Genomic DNA, 20,237 nt, shown 5'->3' with positions numbered 1-20,237 from the left:
TTATATCTGGCACCCAGGCCCCATGACCAAGCTAATGGAACCATTCAAAACAGATGACAGAAATACCAACTTCACCCATCCATCTTAGGGATGCAGGGGCACTTTCCATCATGGAACAGAGAAAGTCCATTGAAACTTAACCAAACATTGGATTTAAATGCCCTGGTGTCCCTAGTCACCCAGACAGCTTCACTACCCACAAGGCTTCCTGTGCCCTGAGCTACAGGAAGCCTTGCTGGGAGACTTCTTCAGGACAAAATTCAGTAACTGTTGGAGCGTATATCTTTTATCAACATAACTCTCTCTGGCATCACTGAGCTGGCAAGAGTTGAACTTTCCTATAGACAGACCAGGAACATTTACCTACCTGGGCATGACACTTAACCTCAGGGACAAATGACCAGACTGGCAGGTCAATGCTTCTCTGAAAGTGAAATTCCCAATGTGTTTTTTTTTCTCCCGCCCCCAAGAGCCAATGTCTTCACACGCTCTGTGAACTTTCCTGGACAGGGACTGTCAACCTTCTCTGGAGCTGGGACACACTGGTAGATTAATGTTCACTTTCTGTAACTAAAGTGAATTCAGTTTTAAGAATTTCAGGTCTTGTTTGGCTGTGACAAAATCATGTTTTGGTATTTTTCACTTTAGGAAAGAAGAGAACTTTCACCTGAACTACTTTTAGATTTCTGGCAGGGCACAGGTCTAGTACTAAACACTGCCTCAACCTTGAGCCTCTGTTCTCCCAGCTGTGAACAGCTGTTGCACCACCCCCAAGTCCACCACTCTGGAGAGCTGTGAGGAGGAACAAGGTTTATTTGTAAAGAGCCCTGTCATGCTCATATGATAACAATCCAAGGAAAATGCTAATCTTCAGAGAAGCTATTTAGATGAAAGATGAAAATAATACAATGGGTCCCGAGAAGCGAACACACCCCCAAAAACAGCCCCAGGAAGCTCTACCTGCCCCTTCCCATTGTGCAGCCAAGAGCACAGTGTCCAGAGCTCTGCCTGGGTTCTAAGGAGGCCCCAAGGGAAAAGAGGCCCTTCCTTTCCATTTCTCCATCACCCCTCAGCTTCTTCATCCCCAATACCTTCATGATGCCCCAAGAAGAAAAGAAAGAAATAGAACCTTTACTCGTGCCTACTGTGTAATAGGTGCTATCGAAGGCAAATTCTCCTTAGTTCTCCCATTTAATACAACAATTCATCAAAGCAGTAGATGTCTCCTTTTTCTAGATAAAAAGACCAGGACTGCCAGGTATGGTGGCTCACACCTGTAATCCCAGCACTTTGGTCAGGGCAGGAGGATCACTTGAGTTCAAGACCAACCTGGGCAACAAAGCAAGACCCCATCTCCTACCCCCAAAATATTAGCTGGGCATGGTAGCCTGTAGTCACAGCTACTTGGAAGGCTGAGACTGAGGTGGAAGGATTGCTTGGGCCTGGGAGATGGAGGCTGCAGAGAGCTATAATAGCGCAATTGTACTCCAGCCTGGGTGAGAGAGCAAGATCCACTTTCTATTTTTTCTTTTTCTTTTTTTTTTTTTTTAAAAAAAAAGGTAAGATAAGGACTTAGAAAGGCACTAAGTGGGCTCACCTGGGTCCCACGGCCAGTATATTAAACAAGAATGCCAGGGCTCCAACCTGGCTTTGACTCTATAGAAAAACAATTTACAATAGTTATTACCAATGATAAAATACAGGCTTTCAGGCAAACATTATATTTGTGGAAAACTTTTTTTTTTTTTTTTTTTTTTTTTTTTTTTTTTTTTTTTTTTTTGAGACGGAGTTTCGCTCTTGTTACCCCAGGCTGGAGTGCAATGGCGCGATCTCGGCTCACCGCAACCTCCGCCTCCTGGGTTCAGGCAATTCTCCTGCCTCAGCCTCCTGAGTAGCTGGGATTACAGGCACGTGCCACCATGCCCAGCTAATTTTTTTTTGTATTTTTAGTAGAGACGGGGTTTCACCGTGTTGACCGGGATGGTCTCGATCTCTTGACCTCGTGATCCACCCGCCTCGGCCTCCCAAAGTGCTGGGATTACAGGCTGAGCCACCGCGCCCGGCCGGAAAACTTTTATCTGCCAACAAGAGCTTCATGGTTTTTCAAATACAGACTTTTCCAATGAGATCACCAGGAAGAGAAATGAATGTGATTTTTTTTTTTTTTTTTTTGCTATTATATGATGCAATATGTCAACATTTGGAAGTTCTGCAACATGGTTTCCAAATAACCCATGCATGGTATCACAAAATCCATTCAAAGTACAAGGAGACTGATGTGTTTTAGTGAAACAATGTTCAAAAAGTCACAGACATGGCTTCAGATTCCACATCATACTAATAACCTTGAAGAGAGTAACACTTGTCAAGTTTTGGTGTAGTATCAAAAAAGAATGTTCAGATTTATCTGAAAAAGCAATTAAACATACTCTTCCCTTTTCCAACTACATATCTGTGGTGAAAGCAGTTTTTCTTCACATGCATTCAACAAAAGAACATATCCCTAACAGACTGAATGCAAAAGCAGACATGAGAATCCAGCCTGTCTTCTATAGAAACAGACGTTAAGGAAATTTTCGGTAGGACGCAGTGGCTCACGCCTGTAATCCCAGCACTCTAGGAGGCTGAGGATCACCTGAGGTCAAGAGTTCGAGACCAGCCTCTTCAACATGGTGAAGCCCTTTCTCTACTAAAAATACAAAAATTACCCAGGCACGGCAGTGCACGCCGGTAATCCCAGCTACTTAGGTGGCTGAAGCAGGAGAATTGCTTAAACCTGGGAGGCAGAGGTTGCAGTGAGCCAAGATTGTGCCACTGCACTCCCACGTGGGCAACAGAGCAAGACTCTGTCTCAAAACAAAAAGAAAAAAGAAAAATGAAATTTGCAGGCCAGGCACGGTGGCTCATGCCTGTAATTCCAGCACTTTGGGAGGCCACTGTGGGCAGATCAGCTGAGGTCAGGAGTTCGAGACCAGCCTGGCCAACAGGCAAAACCCTGTCTCTACTGAAAATATAAAAATTAGCTGGGCATGGTGGCAGGCACCTGTAATCGCAGCTATAGTGGCACGATCTTGCCACTGCACTCCAGCCTAAGTGAGAAATAAGTCAATGTAGTTAAGTAATAACACACTGGTGGCTCTGTCAAGTACTCCTCTTGGGATAATCTGCAGTTTAAGAAGAGAAAGGAGATTTACACAAACCAGGTCTTGAGTTTTCGGGACATACCTGGCCCACAGGTGAAAACAGAAGCACACTCACATGCACACACAACCCTTACAGAAGGGCTAGACGTTCCCTGTGCTCTTCTAATCAAATGTCTTTGCAACTGCTTGCTCTACCTCCACAGAAGGGCACTGTCTGAGATACACTGCCTCCTTACTGCAGACCTTACAGATGTCACCAGCACAACTCCAGGCCTAAAACAGCCTACTTACCAAGTCATCACAGTGTAGACATGGAAGGACCATTTCACGGGCAGGGGAGAAGACATCAATAGACATGCAACCACACAAGCCAGTGGGTGTAAGCAATCACTTTAAGGAAGCCCTGGCGACAGTCTGAAGTGGCAGGTCCTACGCCCTTCTGAAAATGCAGAGGACTCAGAAGTTCGATCTATACGCAGATGCCTAAATGCACTGGTGAGTGGAAACATCAACTGGGAGTAAAAACTGTGCCCTATTGGCATGTCAGTTTTCAGGAAGTTCTGGGTATAAGGTAGGTACTTATGGGAGGTTTTTGATCTGATAAAAGTTTCCACTTTGAAAAAAAAGTTTAACAAGCACCATACCATATGATTCACTTTTTTAAGTCTCAGAATCTCATCTTTGAAAAGAAATCTCTCCACATTTTACATGCCTGCAATCTCAGCTCAGGCCCCACAGACTCACTTCTAGATTTCTACCAGCCTAGAACAGCAAATGGGGGTGTTTGCCACCACCAGCTCTCCTTGGCTTGTGGGCTCCCACATCAGTAAGCCACAGTGAGGATCTGGGCCACCCTGACTGTGAAACTTCATCAACTCCTGGAGTATCTTGGTATCCAAACCCTGCTTAACATGGCCCCTCACATCAAAAGTTTGTGTTTCTCAGCTACGAACATCTCACGTCAAATTCAATTTGCTCTATCCTGTTAGTGGGAACTTTATGAGAACATGACAGAATAAATGTCGATAATCTTTTGTTCTTTCAGCTCCATACATGTAAATTGTGACAGAAATTATGTACTTTTTTCCATGACAGGCTATAAAAGAGCTTCCCATTAACTTAATTTATTTCACTTGAATACCAGAGACACTGATGATAAAGCCCTCTTAAATGAACCATCTATCCTACTTTTAAAATGTATCTGCTGATACTACATTAAAAAGAAGCCTGTTACCAGGAGACAGCCTGGAAGCCAGGTCACTACTCATCCACATTAACACTTTGTTACACAATGCCTGTTGTATCACAGATTGCAAACTGGGATCCTGTTGAGAAAGGGCCTTTGGGGCCATAAAACATTGGATCAATAAGATCAGAGTTTCCTCAATAGAGAAGAAACACAGAAAATACGCTCCTTAAAACACACACACACCCCACTTGGAGAAATGACTTAATTAAATGCACCATAAATGCTGCTTCTGAGAACCCAAGCAAATCACAGACCATTTTCATCTGCATCATAATAGTAACAGAGCAAATAAAGTCTAACAAGCACTATGGCACATGCTTCACTTTTTTTTAAATCTCAGAATCTTATCTTTGAAATCTCTCTATATTTTACTTGCCCAAAATCTCAGCTCAGGCCCCACGAATCCTTCTAGATTTCTCCCAACTAAGAGATTTTTCCATGTTTCTTCTAGTTTCTTTCCCATCAAATTACCCTGCCTAGCCCCTACCAACTCCACAAATTTAATCTTACCCTAACGCCCTACTTGTATCACATTAATTCCTCAGATCAAAAACCTCCTCTAAGAGTAACCATTTCCCAAGTAAAAGGCAATCAGTTCAGCTTTTCACAATCTGGCCCTTCTTGAATTTCTTGGTATCTCTTATTGGCAGGCCTCCCTTCTGGTCCAACAGCCATGCACATCACTCAGGCCACACATCATGCCCCTATGTCCTTATACCCAGCGATGTTCCCTTGTCATCATCAAAGTCTCCTCTTACCATGTCAGCCCCGCCTGACACATTTCTTTTGATTCTCCCTTACTCTACTCACATCTCAATATACCCCATCTTCCAGGACTTAATCCACTAACAGAACTCTGTAAGGAATAGCCAGGCATGGTGGTGCATGCCTGTAGTCCCAACTACTTGTGAGGCTAAGGCTGGAGGACTGCTTGAGCCCAGAAGTTTGAGGCTACAGTGAGCTATTAGAGTGCCATGCAAGACCCCAACTCCATAAATAAGTAAATAAGGCCAGGCGCAATGGCTTGCACCTGTAATCCCAGCAGTTTGGGAGGCCGAGGTGGGCAGATCACTTGAGGCCAGGAGTTTGAGACCAGCCTGGCCAACATGGTGAAATCCTGTTCCATCTAAAAATACAAAAAAATTTAGCTGAGTATGGTGGCACACATCTGTAATCCCAACTACTGGGGAGGCTGAGGCATGAGAATCGTTTGAACCCAGGTTGCAGTGAGCTGAGATGGCGCTACTGTACTCCAGCCTGGATGACAGAAAGAGACTTTGTCAAAAATAAATAAATATAAAAATATAATAAAATTTAATTAAGAACTCTAGAAGGAAAAGTTCTCAAACTCCAGGGAGTATGAGAATCAGCAGGAATGGTTGTTACAATACAGATTGGCAGACCCCACCTCCAGAGTTTCTGAGTTAGCAGGGCAGGAGTGAAAATGAATACTTCAGTTTCTAACAGTCCCCAGGTGGGCTGCTGCTGCTGTTGCTAGCCCAGGGCCCACACCTGGAAAATCTGTGCTGTACTACACATCCTAGCACTGCAGTTCCTGCTGAAACACCATCTCACACCCCAGTACCTACTGTGGGCACCTTACTTTATTGGGAGACTGTCGACTCCAAGACTCTTAGGCTCCTTCAGACATATTTGCCTTTCTCCCCAATTAGACTTAGACCAGAACTTAATGTTTTAATAGCTCACATTCTGGGTGCTAATTTGCATTTTTTTCATTAGCTGACAGGTTTGTACCTTCTTCTCTTTTCAACATTCAAAGCATTCCTGAATCATGCTTTCTCTTGAAATAGCCTCAGAGAAGCCCAAAGAGGAAACACTTCTTTACCTACCCTCCACCCGCTGCCCCAACTTGCTGGCTTTTCTTCTGTCCTGCTTCCCAGAGTCACTCCCTCCCTTTCAGGTTGCCAAGATAGGGCTTCCAGCTTCTGATGGCAGTGCCCTCAGCCTCACACTCCCCCTCCTCTCACACAGTCTGCATAGAGAAAGACTGTCCTCTACTATACTGCAATTACAGGGTCAGAATGAAGTCACTGATCTACTTTTTTGAGACTAATCAAAGACAGGGACACATAAATACCAACCAGAGCTCCTGATGAGCTGGAGATAACCCTCATTATCTAAACGAGGTGATATCATTCTAGCCTAAAGCAAAGAAATGTATTTCCTTTAGTGTCCTCAAAATGTTGGAATCATGACCCCCTTGCTGGACCTCTGCCTATTCAGGGGTCCATGGATGGAACTGTGAGTCTAGCAAGTAAATAATGAATGGTATCTATTGATAAATAAGTTAACACTGAAGTGTCTTTGTGTTCTCTACAGGATTTTCTAGTTCATGTATTCTGTCTGAGAAAACAAACTCCTCACAGTCTGATTAATTTATTTGTGCAGAGACTAGTACAAATGTACTGACAGGGAGGTCTCCTTTCTCCAGTATCAGCAGAAGATGACGACTGCCATATACAGGCACTGGCCAAATGACAAGGCTTATTCACTCTTTTTTATAAATATCTTTTAAAATGTAAACCTTTTTCAAAAATCCAACATACTTTTCAGTCTCCTCTAACATTTATAATGGAATACAACATACCTTTTTCTGATTACTTTTATGTTGTGACATGAACCCCCATTATATACCATCTTAGTGAGACCTGCAAGCTGGGTCTCTTGGGGTTAATCACCTAAAACATGGAGAACAGTTCCCCGATGCTTATTCTCCCTGCACTTGCTCTCTGTGGTGTTCTTGCCCAGCCTATCCACTGTCTGCTACGCACTGTCACACCGCTGCTTTCAACATGGCTACCTCTGTACCCCTTTCCTTTTATGCTGGTCTGTGATGAGGTGGCAACCAGAACTGGGTTAATGGTAAGTCTAAAATAAGAGTAAACAAGATTCAAGACTGGAGAGCCCTCAAGTGTGTAACTGTGCAAGAACCTGTAATGAGTAAAAAAAACATCACTTTTGGCTTCTTAAACTTTGCTTAATTTTTGCTTCTCAGTTATTCTGTACAGAGTTGAAGTCACCTTCAGCTAAATGAGGTAGACGAAATGTATTTGGTAAGACCTCTTGATCTTGACATTTGAAAATGTACAGAATAAACTGTGTCATGATCACAAAAAAAAAGGAACATAGAATTCTTCTTTAAAAACCTAAGTATCACAGTAAACTTGTAAAAACCTTTAAAAGAATAATTAGGCCGGGCGCGGTGGCTCAAGCCTGTAATCCCAGCACTTTGGGAGGCTTAGGTGGGTGGATCACGAGGTCAAGAGATCGAGACCATCCTGGTCAACATGGTGAAACCCTGTCTCTACTAAAAATACAAAAACTTAGCTGGGCATGGTGGCGTGTGCCTGTAATCCCAGCTACTCAGGAGGCTGAGGCAGGAGAATTGCCTGAACCCAGGAGGCGGAGGTTGCGGTGAGCCGAGATCGCGCCATTGCACTCCAGCCTGGGCAACAAGAGCAAAACTCCGTCTCAAAAAAAAAAAAAAAAAAGAATAATTAAGTTTAATTTTTGTTGGTAATTTTCTTTTTTCTATTTTTTGTTTAATCTCATCTGGTGAAAAACATTAAAGATATCGTTTAAAGTATGAATGTGAGTTGTTCCTATCTGAGAGTAATAAGCCTGGTTCATGGAAACCATTTATAAAAAAGTTTCGCTTGTCTGAGACTTCCAAAGCAAATGATCAAACGAAGAAGAATGTTGCTGTTAGGAAGCCCAAACTCCCCAAATACAGCTCCCACTATCAGTACTCGACGGATAAATGTTTGGCTTCTTTGTCTGAGGGCTCTGTGCGCTTATATTCTGGTGCTAATCACTTGAAAGGTGGACCCACAGTTGGCTGGTCCAGGGCAACCAAACGGCTACATTAAACTGAGTCAGCAAAATCTTAAAAGGATTAATTATTAATTGCAGTACTACCTATTTAAATTAACTGACCAATGTTTCCATGCAAGAAGAGTTGCTGATGTACATTCTCTGTCCTGAGGATTTTACTGGAAAAACTTTATGCTTTAAATGTGACTGAAAAGAGTGCTGAAAAGGTCTGTACGTCAGAAATGAATACTGCTCCTTAATCCTTTGAATTCTAATTTAAAACACAGATACAGACACCGGGAGTTTTGTGTTTGTTTGTCTTTAATCCATTTTCAATTCCCAAGGTACACTTAGTAAAGTGTATCTGTACCTAAATATTGGTATCTTTAATGACTCTTTCCAATGTGCCCCTCCACACACAGATATTTTGCGTTTCTAATTTGCTTGGTACACAGGCAACCAATGTGCCTAATTGAACTGCAAAATGGAAGCATGCTTGCTACTTTAGTGAAATTAGAATTCAGTGAAGGTTATAAAAATATTAAACTTAATATCATATCACAGGAAGCGTTAAGTACTTTTGATGGGCCCATAATTTTACCACTTCACCTGCTGTATCCGCTGGCAAACATGGTTTGGAATATTAATGGAAAACTCCCTCATTATTAAACTGCAGCATTAAAAAAAAAAAAATCCACAACCACTAACAGCTTACCACAAAGATATTTTCAGAAATTATGTATCTTAAAAATATTTTCCCACCATAAAGTTCAGAAAATAGATTTAATTTTGTAAAGCTAGAACAAATGGGAAGATCCCCCACTGCCTCAAACAATTCCTTAATTCAAAAAGTTATTTATTCCTCACATTTGAAATCTCAGGAGGAAAAAAAATCCAACCTCCTCTTCTCCAATCTCTATTTAAGTGTGCCTATTTTGCTGAGGTCCAGATTAAATAATTCAAAACCATCTCTAGTTGATAGTATGTATCATGGAGCAAGGGGTCAAAATCACAGCATTCTGGGCCAGGGAATGCAAACAGAAAGCCCCCTGCATCCCCTACCTAGATGTTGCCCCATCCAAAAAGCACAAACCCCAGAAGGGGCTACAATAAAAATGAGGTGAGATGAGATGAGCACCTATGGAAAGGACAAAGAAATGATTCAAATCGCAGGTCCAAGGGACCAGATCCTAAAGCAACTCTTTGGGAAAGCCCACACATTATAATCCACTGACAAGAAAAGTTTAGGTCATGCCTGAGTCCAACTGTTACCTTACCACCTAAGTTTTTAAAAGGGAGTTTTTTTCAAGGAACCAATAAGTGATCTGCCATGTTCTGAAGAAAACAGAGCCTAAACTTTTGAAGCATAATGTAAGGTCCCTTGAATATCAGGGTAATGTGAAAAGGTGAGAAGGGCTTCACAGGGTATGCCTGAAAGACAGCTGGCTTTCCATGTCACAATCTGGACTTGTGTGCCTTCAACACCTCGACCTCTCTGGCCAGCACAGGTGCTAGCTCCATGGGCGGACCCCTTCATCGCCATCAACCCTTCCTCTCTTTCCACCTTCCTGTCCCCCTCCTGTCTTTCTTTCCTTCCCCCTCCCTCCCTCCCTTCCTCCTTCCTCTATTGAAAATAATGATCTACGACCTTCCCTAACAGCTAGTGCATCCCAAGGTTTTCAGACATGGGAAAAACGCACTGGTCACGTCCTTCTCAGGTACGCGGTGACACGCCGGGTGGTGGGCAGGGCAATGCTAGTAGCAGTATTTTAAGTTGATTTGGTGGCCACCTTTCTAAAAATTGTATCTGAAAATTTACTGGCAACTTTTCACTATAAAACAAATGAATATTACAGAAGGAAGAAAAAACACAAATTTCTTCCCAAATTAGGAAAGGCCCATAAATAAATAAAATGTAGGGGTGAACTGATTTCTAAACAGTCAATTCAAGTATTATGTGATCCACCTTCTTCAAAAACTAGCCAGTTTTTGTCAAAGGGAGAGGAAGAATAATGTAACGCCACTCTTGTACCATGCTGTTGATCATACAGTATTTGTAAATATTCTGTAAGGTCGATACTCTTCTCCCTACTTTACAAATGAGAAAACAAGAACCTAGAAAGGTTAACAGGTTGGTCAAAATTCAGCCAGCTGGTTAAACAGCATAACTGTCTTCCTGTTCCGTTTTCCTGACCTCAAATCCACTAATCTTTGAAGACAGTGGGTAAAACCAAGCTTGGCCATGTGCGCATCTGGGGAGAAGAGGGTGCTGGCTTTTGGAAAATGTGTACTGCCTGCCCACTGGTATCCTCCTCCTCCTGAGAACTCCATGAACTCACCAAGATGTCATCGTATAGCTGTATTAATACTAAGAGGACCTCTAGACAAGGACAGTACTTTTTTATCCCAAGCTATACATGTCTAATAAATGATGAAGTGGTCCCTCAGCACATACAACTGCAGCAAATGGGGCTAGCTCCTTTGCTGACTTATAAGGCTGTCCTAGAAATGCAATGATATCTGGCTTCACCTTGGTTCCCCTCAAGCACTGAGATAAATACCAAACAGTAACAAAGGAGCCCTTTCTTTTTTTTTTTTTTATTTTTTTTATTTTTTTTATTTTATTTTTTATTTTTTTTAGGAGCCCTTTCTAAGGTGCAGGTATGATCTTGTCTCATTTAGGAAGAAAGTCTACAGATACATGGACATTTTATTCTTCAACTGCTTTTTTCCCTAAATACATTAAACTTTGAGAATGACAGTATTTTTTATATTCATACGTAAGTGGGGTCATCCTCTTACACTGCTGAAGCAGTTTGGTATGATAAAAAGAGCACTGGATCAGGAGCCGAGCCACTACCTTCAAATACCAGTGCTGCCATGACCATCCATGTGACCCTTGATGGTCATGCCATGTGCTTTACTTTCTTATCTGCCAAAGGAAGGCCACAGCCACAAAGTCTTGGTCTTCCTTGAGTGAACAATCATAAATCAGAACAAAGGCAGAGTTCGTTTTTACTTTTTAAAAATTCTTGTGATGGTGAAGAATGGATGTTCCTGAATGTAGACAGACAGAGACACCAGGTACGATGGCTCATGCCTGTAATCCCAGCACTTTGCAGGGGGCCAAGGCAGGCGGATCACTTGAGGTCAAGAGTTCAAGATCAGCCTGGCCAATGTGGTGAAACCCCATCTCTATTAAAAATACAAAAATTAGCCAGGTGTAATGAAATGCGCCTGTAATCCCAGCTACTCAGGAGGCTGAGGCATGAGAATTGCTTGAATCTGAGAGATGGAGGTTGCAGTAAGCCGAGATCACACCAATGCGCTCCAGCCTGGGCAAAAAAGTGATACTCCATCTCAAAAAAAAAAAAGAGAGAGAGAGAGAGACATATACATATACCCACCCATATATATTTATATTTCGTATCAGAAAACACACCAACATTGTACAACTACCTACTGGGATTCTTTTATCCAGAAACCATGCTGCATTCCCTGTTCTTACTATGAAAATTGGTAATCCTCACCTAATGACACACTTGCTCGAATGTGATATGGGCATGGAAACTGGTGGGGGGGGATAGATAAAATAAGAGAATATAAGATTTCAGCTGCCCTTGATATCACCAGAAAAATTTTAACCATACAGATCCAGGGGATATAGAAATGCCAAAATTCTAGTTCCTTCCTTTCTCCAGAGTGCTGCAGTCCAGAGCATGGGCTTCAGAGCCAGTTAGAATGATCCACATCTTGGCTCTGTCAATTGCTAGCTTCATGATCCTATGACCACCAGTCTCCTTAGTAAAATCGAGGTAACAATACATCCCTCACGGGGCAGATAAGAGAAATGACATGAGACAGCATATGTGCAGGTCCAGCATATAGAAGCCCCTCAATCAATGCTGGCTTCCACCCTCCTGACTTCTGGATAATAACCTGATTCGAGAGTCCAGATCAGGTCTTGCAGACTCAAGAGAAGCACAGGGGGAGAGCTGGCATGGGTGCGCCATAATGAGAGAGACCAACAGATGCAGGGAGTAAGAGTTTGCAGAAATGATCGGATAATGAAACACCTTATATCTTTCCAAAGAGGTGAATCATTTTCTTCAAGGTGTCAAATGAATAACCAAATGTACCACAATCAAAATCTATCATGGAAAAAGCCAGATAGGTACTCACATCAAATGAGCAGTAGCTTTTATTGATGCAGAAGCCTCTGAGTCACCTGATATTTACAAGATAAATACACACTCCCCCATAGGTCCTTCTTGGCTGCAGAAGTTCTAATGAGCTCAAAGTTTATCCCATTTCTAAAATACATTTAAACTCCAACCAATCACTGACATCTCCTTAATTCTGAAATTCAATTCTCAATTTGGGCCCTTTACCAGCATTTTTTCAAAAGTTGGACTTTGGAAAATATATGCACTCCCAGACAGAAGGGGAAAAAACTCATCAGACATGCACCAAACTGACACCCTTGAATATATTCCAATTTCCTCAGCCCTCATCTCCCTTAGTGTTTCACAATCAGTAAAGTGCAGTGGCCAATCACTGGAAATGACATGTGCTTAATGTCAGAAATCATTTAGCTTAAATAAGAAAATAACTCCATTTAGCTTTCTCCCACAAAGTAAAATTAAGTTTGTTTAGCCTTTTTCATTTATTGCCAAAGGACAGATTTAATTTCAAGGGAGTGAAAACAAAACTCATTCTGAGGTAAAGTCTAAAGTTACCACTTCGGTTTTGCTCTTTTGAGGTGCAAGGGGGCTGTAAGCACTGAAATAAGGAGGCATTAATTATGGAAAAACAGGCGGCTGGGACCCAGCTTTTTGATCACGGGGAGGAGGGTTGTGGGGGAGGTGGAGAGAAGTCTATCATCTTTTGCTACCCTGCAAATACAAACTTTAAGAAAACCTACTGTCTAGGGGCCTTTTAGCCTGCCCTGCAGGTCTTCAATCTTGGGACTTACCAGATACATTAATTGAGGCCCCTGCATCGATGATCCCGCTGTTGGGCCTCACACAGTACCTACGAGGTGCTGTGGTCTTCACCTTAAAACACACATTTCGGTCTGTCGGGTTGCCAAGCTTTAGGTTGGTGGTGACAACATCGGTAAAGGGACCTGTAGAATGAGACAGAGACTGATTGGGGATTTCATGAGGAAAGTTTAGAAGGCTTATGGAAAGGACAGCTATAAATACAATTAAGGGAAGATTTGAGATCCATGATTATCTCATTAACATGCTAATGAATGGAAGAGATGGGCTGAGGTTAATGCACCAGCAGTAACAGCTAATAATTACCATGTTCCCAGTATTTCACCAGATACCTAGTGTAAGTGTTCTAACATGTGGCATCTCATTGAAATCTCACAACTTTATGATTATTGCTATCTTACAGATGAGAAAACTGAGACTTGAGGAAACAAGTTACTTGTCTAAGTTTTCATGATAGTGGCAGTGAGAATCTGTAACCAAATGGCTTGCATCTAAGGCCAGTTCTTATCCATGCTAAATACTAATTTCCACAATAACAATATGAAATCTAACAGGGAGAGCATAAAGGACTAAACTCAGTCCAAAATCATTATCTAGAGCACAGTGTGTGAAGAGGAGCAGATGGAAGAGAGTTTGAGGTGTTAATGGTCTATAAACACAGAAACTCTCAACATTATAGTGTTGCTGAGGAAAACTTAATATCATCTTAGGCTATAGCAAGAAGTTCAGAGTCCTGCTGGGCAGTCCACACCTAACCATTACAGACAGTATTAACTACTCAGGCTACAGGGAAGACTGAAACAGGCTCAGTGGCCTGAGGATTTTTTTTTTTTTTTCTGAGACAGAGTCTTGCTCTGTCACCCAGGCTGGAGTGCAGTGGTGCGATCTCGGCTCACTGCAACCTCCGCCTCCTGTGTTCAAGCAATTCTTCTGTCTCAGTCTCTAGAATAGCTGGGACTATAGGCGCGCTCATTTCAGCCTCCCAAAGTGCTGGGATTACAGGAGTGAGCCACTGTGCCCAGCCCTAAGGATATTCTTTATTACTATTATTTATTCGCTTCCTACTTTATTAGATTTTTTAATTAAAAAAGTAAAACATGCTTCTTAAAACAAACCAAACAATAAAAGATGTATAAACAGGAAGTTAATAAGCTTTCCCTTATCCCCTGAGGTAACTAATATTAACAATACGGGAGATCTTTCCACATTATCTGTGCTTACACAAACAACACATGCACACATATGCAAGGGATGGGGGCTAACAAATAATGAAATAATACTATTCCTATTACTCTGAAACTTGTTTTTCATTTACCCATCTATGGTGGACATGTGATCTCTGTGTTCATTAGTCAGGTGGGTTAGGCTGAATGACAAAAACACAGGTCCTTTTCAACGCCTTTTCAAATTCACATATTTTTCACCTGTAAATCAGAATTTCTGTTTCCTCTAGGCAAGTTCTTTACTCTTTACAAGGAAGCAGAAGGTGAAGGTAGGGAAATGGAATGTGCTTGTGTGTTCACAAACAAATACATAATGTTGCTTCATTTGTTCCCCAAGAAGACCCAACAAAAACGTTCAAATTTGTGTTTTGAAAATTTTTTCAATGAAACTCTAAGCTCCTGACGGCAAGGATTATACCTTACCCATCTCTGTAGCCCCAGCACTGTGCCTGGCATTGAATGAAGGTCTCAATCTATATATTCACCAAGAAGAAAACTACCTGTGGATTATCTCCAGCAAAATTAAAATCTCAGGCTGGTATCTCTACTCTTGAGGTGCTCAAGGCATGAAAAAAGTCAATCTGATATGGGCTTACCTTAACACAAATTTAAAAATCAAAAACAGTGATAAGGAAGGAAGGAAGTGGTACTCATTCCCCAAATCAAACAACAGCCAGTTCTGCTATGAGGCTTATTTTGAAAACACAAATTTGATCCAATGTGACTGATGTGAATATCAGAGGGAGAATCTGGGCATAAAATAATTTTTGCATTTGTTTCTGCATGATTTTATCTGCTATCAACACTAGGTGAACACAGAAAACTGCTTCTCACTAAACCTAGCTGCAAAGAAATACAGAAAACACACAAGCACACACACCTCAACCACCTACGGGATACCTCAGGTCACCTTGTGGATAATGAGCCACACCTGTCCACACCCGATGTTACAACTTTTCATACAATTTCAGGTGATCCTCCTTACTTCACATCATAGTAACACAAGAAACAACTCTTCTGATGCCCACATCGACAGACAAAATTTGGGTCTTTTTCAAGAAAAGTGCCGTACCTGCTGTAGCATATGTGGTTTTACAAGGACCCTATCTTTGTATATATGTCACCAACAGTCTTTTGAGTACTGTGCCCCTAACCACACTTCCCTCATAAGCCCTGTGGTTTTTACCAAGCTATTCTGTACAGTGTGGTGATTCCAAGAACGCATTACAGCAGAACTGACTATACTACTGTATCATCCATTGCTTTGTGAATTATTAGGCCAAACACTATTCTCATTCCACAAGCAGTGACACTTTCACAGAAGAAACACTCCAAGAGAATTTCTCCATTTGCTTACCTTTCTATCAAAAACAACCCTATCACTACATTCTAAGTCAACTCCCCATGGGAAACTAAGAGTACAGAGTAGGCCAGGTACCTGTGGCCCAAAAGGATTTTCAGCTACAGTAAGGGAGAGCCAGATGCTGACGCCGCTCCATCCTTGCATCAAATTCTTGGCATAAAAGGGAGCAACAGGACACTTGGTGCTGAGGCAGTGCTAGGGAGATTACGGAGGCAGCACTCTCTTTGACTACCCTTTTCCACTCTCCAACACAGTCTGACTCATAATAAAGGTGGAAAAAAAGTCTGACCTCCTAGTAAGTCTCTTTGCTTGCTTAAGGAGTGGATCACTTCAGCACTCACAGGGTGGGGGAAAAAGAATAACTATGTGAGCTCTGATTTTCTAGGGTCAAACACACACACACACAGACAGCCACAAGGGGCACACAAACCTATGCGGGTACAAGCAAATCAGCATATACATGCATTCCCTGACCCTCATCTAAAAACTGCAACTCAGAAGAACTCCACATAAGCACAGCAGCACCACAACACTAGGGGAAGGAAGAAAAAAGTTGACAAAAATACGCATGACATAAAGAGACACCTGAAAAGAGGTGAGCTTTCAAATACAAAGCCTAGGCATGAAAGGTACTCAATGACAGTCTGAATGTGATTCAAAAACTCTCAGGCCACAAAGCGTTCTAAATCTAAGCTTAAAGTTACCAGTTTCAATAAGATTCTGCCTCAAAAATATGCAAGTTTCTTCAGATCAGAATGCCAAGAATTCATAACGGCCCCCAAAACATCCAAAAATACGTAGATCTTTTCTTCTAAGACGTTTTGAAGTACAGTGAGAGTAGAAAAGAGAGATGCTAGCAAGATTTCACTGCGATGAAATGAAGAACACTTGCTAGCTTCCAACTGAGTTTCTAGTGTCTTTTCCTCCCCTCTCTCCCTTATGAAGTTGGGGTGTGGAGATCCCAAATTTAAGTATTTGTTTATTCCTTACACTGACCTCTTCTTCAAGGTACTCTACAAAAATAAACCAAATTTAAATATAAACACTTAACTGTTTTTGAAAATTTCTGGCCCGGGCAAGGTGGCTCACACCTGTAATCCCAGCACTTTGGGAGGCCGAGGCAGGTGGATCACCTGAGGTCAGGAGTTCAAGATCAGCCTGGCCAACATGGTGAAACCCCATCACTTAAAAAAAAAAAAAAAAAAGAAAAGAAAGAAAAAAAAAAAAAGAAAATTTCCACAGGTTAATTTATTACTTAGCAATAACTGCTATTACACAGCAATCTTAATGGTGCTTCAACTTATATAAATCACATAAAAGGAAGTCTAAATTGTTAAAAGACAAGCAATATTTATAATAACAAACAGGATAAAATAAACATCCCAGATTTCTCCCTTCACAATCCTGCATCTTTATGTGCTTGGGATTTCTTGGCCTTTCACAGGCTTTCAATTGTGAAAATGTGGAGGAAGCTATACCTGAAAATATATGCAATGAAACAACATTATTGGTAAAATACCAAAGTCCCAGCAAGGTATTTTGTAAGAGCACACCAGCCCTCCTCTTCCTACTCTGGGTAATTTACTCTAAGAATTTTATTGAAAATAAATTCTATTCGATTTGAGTAATTATAGGAAATAAGCCATGTTGGTGTTCTCTTTTTCCCCTGTATTAAAGGATTAGAATACACAAAACCCTCAATAAAAATGATGTAAAGGCTTATGAGCATCATTCAGATTTTTACTAGTCACTTTCATTTCATAAAACTGCCATTTCCATTAAAGCATTATGTAAAAAATGGGATTTTACTATACCAACATGCATATTTATCACCAATGAATTTAAACATTGCTTATCAAGTACAGAGTCAATTTTACAAATGCAATCTCCTTCTAAACTTAGAATTTTTCCTTTTTAGAGATTAAAAACATGATGTGTCTCTAGAACCACAGCATATACTTTTAATCATTTTTAATCTTCTATTCCTCATTGCAGATCATATCTGTACAAAACTAGGAACTAAACATCTAAAATGTGAAGCGGGAGGTTAAAAAATGAAGAAATATGAAATTGGGAGAAATTGGCAATACTCTTGGAAACTGTTACTCTTTTTAATAACGTAAACAATGCCCTGTATGTCCTAGATTATGCATATATTCATCTGTGAAAATCTTTGTGAGTTTGTTGAAGATGCTTATGAAACATCACTAACTAACTGAAAATGAATTCCCTGACATGCTCTAAAAGGTATTTAGATAAAACTAAACACAGTATAATCTATTTCCTCCGCCTTTCCCCAGGACCCACTGTACTTGGATTTTGGTCATTTTAAACTGTATTTAAGACAGCAAGAGGAGCTAGAATTGACCTGTTTTAGAAAGTAAATAGTACAGTACCAGCAAAAACTTGCACACCATTAAAAGTGAAAGAAGAGGCCGGGCGCGGTGGCTCAAGCTTGTAATCCCAGCACTTTGGGAGGCCGAGGCGGGTGGATCATGAGGTCGAGAGATCGAGACCATCCTGGTCAACATGGTGAAACCCTGTCTCTACTAAAAATACAAAAAATCAGCTGGGCATGGTGGCACGTGCCTGTAATCCCAGCTACTCAGGAGGCTGAGGCAGGAGAATTGCCTGAACCCAGGAGGCGGAGGTTGCGGTGAGCCGAGATCGCGCCATTGCACTCCAGCCTGGGTAACAAGAGTGAAAACTCCGTCTCAAAAAAAAAAAAAAAAGTGAAAGAAGAAACAGTTGCTTTTTACTCTTAGTTACCAAATTTAAGCCTTAAGTTGTAAAGTTCTGGTTTAAATGTCAAAGGAGATAGTCACAATCTAGCACGACATTAAGAGGTCAGGTTCCAGGTGTTGAAAATGTCATTAAAAAAATGGCTGAATAAACTTATCAATCAGGAAACCTAAGAGCATTTTGTGGAATTGGAAAAGGTATTCCATTAAATCTTTAAACAGTCTCCTGATGCACATATGATTTAAATGCTTTTCTGAAATTATTCATTCAAGACCCATGGAAGAAAAAAAAATAAAACTCTTCCTTTCAGGAAATGTATATACTATCTTTACAAAAGAATAAAAATTCATATCCCATCAAATTACAAAAAATAACAGTGAAAATTCCCAGTGAAATCCAAACTCAATGTAGGCCTTACCTATCTGTATTATTTCAAGCATAGCATATCATCCTATCCATTAAATGGCAAGATAGAAGTTTTTAAGGAATAAATATATAATCTTAACTTTTTTTTTTTTTTTTTTTTGAGACAGAGTCTTGCTCTGTCACCCACGCTGGAGTTGAACAGCATGATCTCATCTCACTGCAACCTCCACCTCCCAAGTTCAAGCAATTCTTGTGCCTCAACCTTCCAAGTCAGCTGGGACCACAGGCACAAGCCACCACACCTGGCTAATTTCTGTATTTTTAAAAGAGACAGGGTTCCACTACATTGGCCAGGCTGGTCTCAAACTCCTGACCTCAAGTGATCCACCTGCCTTGGCATCCCTAAGTGCTGGGATTAGAGGTGTGAGCCATCACGCCCAGCCATAATTTTACTTTTAACTCAGCAATTCTACCAGAAAATAACTACTAAAATATACTTAAGACACCAAAGTATAAAACTCCTAGAGGATGACAGAATAAAATTTAGATGACCTTGGATTTGGAGATGACTCTACTTACAATACCAAAACAAAATCCACGAAGAAAAAAAAAAAACCGACAAGCTAGACTTCATTAAAAATAAATCCATCTGCTCTGCAGAAGACAAGTAAGCCACAAGCCAGAAGAAAATATGTGCTAAAAACATACCTGAATAAAATACTGTCAACCAATATATACAAAGAACTCTTAAAACTCAACAGTAAGAACATGAACAACTTGATTTTAAAATGGGCAAAAGATCTGAACAGCCACCTCACCAAAAATGTACAGAGAGAAAATAAACATATGAAAAGCTGTCTAGCTGGGCACAGTGGCTCATGCCTATAATCCTAGCACTTTGGGAGGCCAAGGTGGGTGGATCATCTGAGGTCAGGAATTCGAGACCAGCTTGGCCAACATGGTGAAACCCTGTCTCTACTAAAAATACAAAAATTAGCTGGGTGTGTTGGCCCATACCTGTAGTCCCAGCTACTGGGGAGGCCGAGGCAGGAGGATCACTGGAATCGGAAGGCAGAGGTCGCAGTGAGCCAAGATTGTGCCACTGCACTTCATCCTGGGTGACAGAGTAAGACTCCATCTCAGAAAAGAAAAAAAAAGGAAAAGAAAAGATGTCCAATGAGATACTACTACACACCTATTAGAATGGCCAAATTCTAAAATACTACCAATACCAAGTGTTGGTGAGGACGTGGAACAACAGGAACTCTCATTCACTGCTGGTGGGAATGCGAAATGATGCAGCCACTTGGAAAG

At 41.2% G+C, this 20,237-nt stretch overlaps 1 protein-coding gene across 2 annotated transcripts in view; it reads right to left on the bottom strand.

Moving 5' to 3' along the window:
• VAPB (VAMP associated protein B and C) overlaps window positions 1-20,237 on the bottom strand; it is a 54,729-nt gene that overhangs the window by 12,517 nt on the left and 21,975 nt on the right. For both annotated transcript variants that reach the window (XM_010343148.3, XM_003932627.4), the window contains exon 2: window positions 13,202-13,354. In XM_010343148.3, coding sequence (XP_010341450.1) covers window positions 13,202-13,354 — 153 coding nt within the window. The remainder of the gene's footprint in view (window positions 1-13,201; window positions 13,355-20,237) is intronic.

This window comes from Saimiri boliviensis, chromosome 9, assembly GCF_048565385.1.
Source record: "Saimiri boliviensis isolate mSaiBol1 chromosome 9, mSaiBol1.pri, whole genome shotgun sequence".
NCBI classification, from domain to species: Eukaryota; Metazoa; Chordata; class Mammalia; order Primates; family Cebidae; genus Saimiri; species Saimiri boliviensis.
This window is presented reverse-complemented; position numbering and strand designations above follow the sequence as displayed.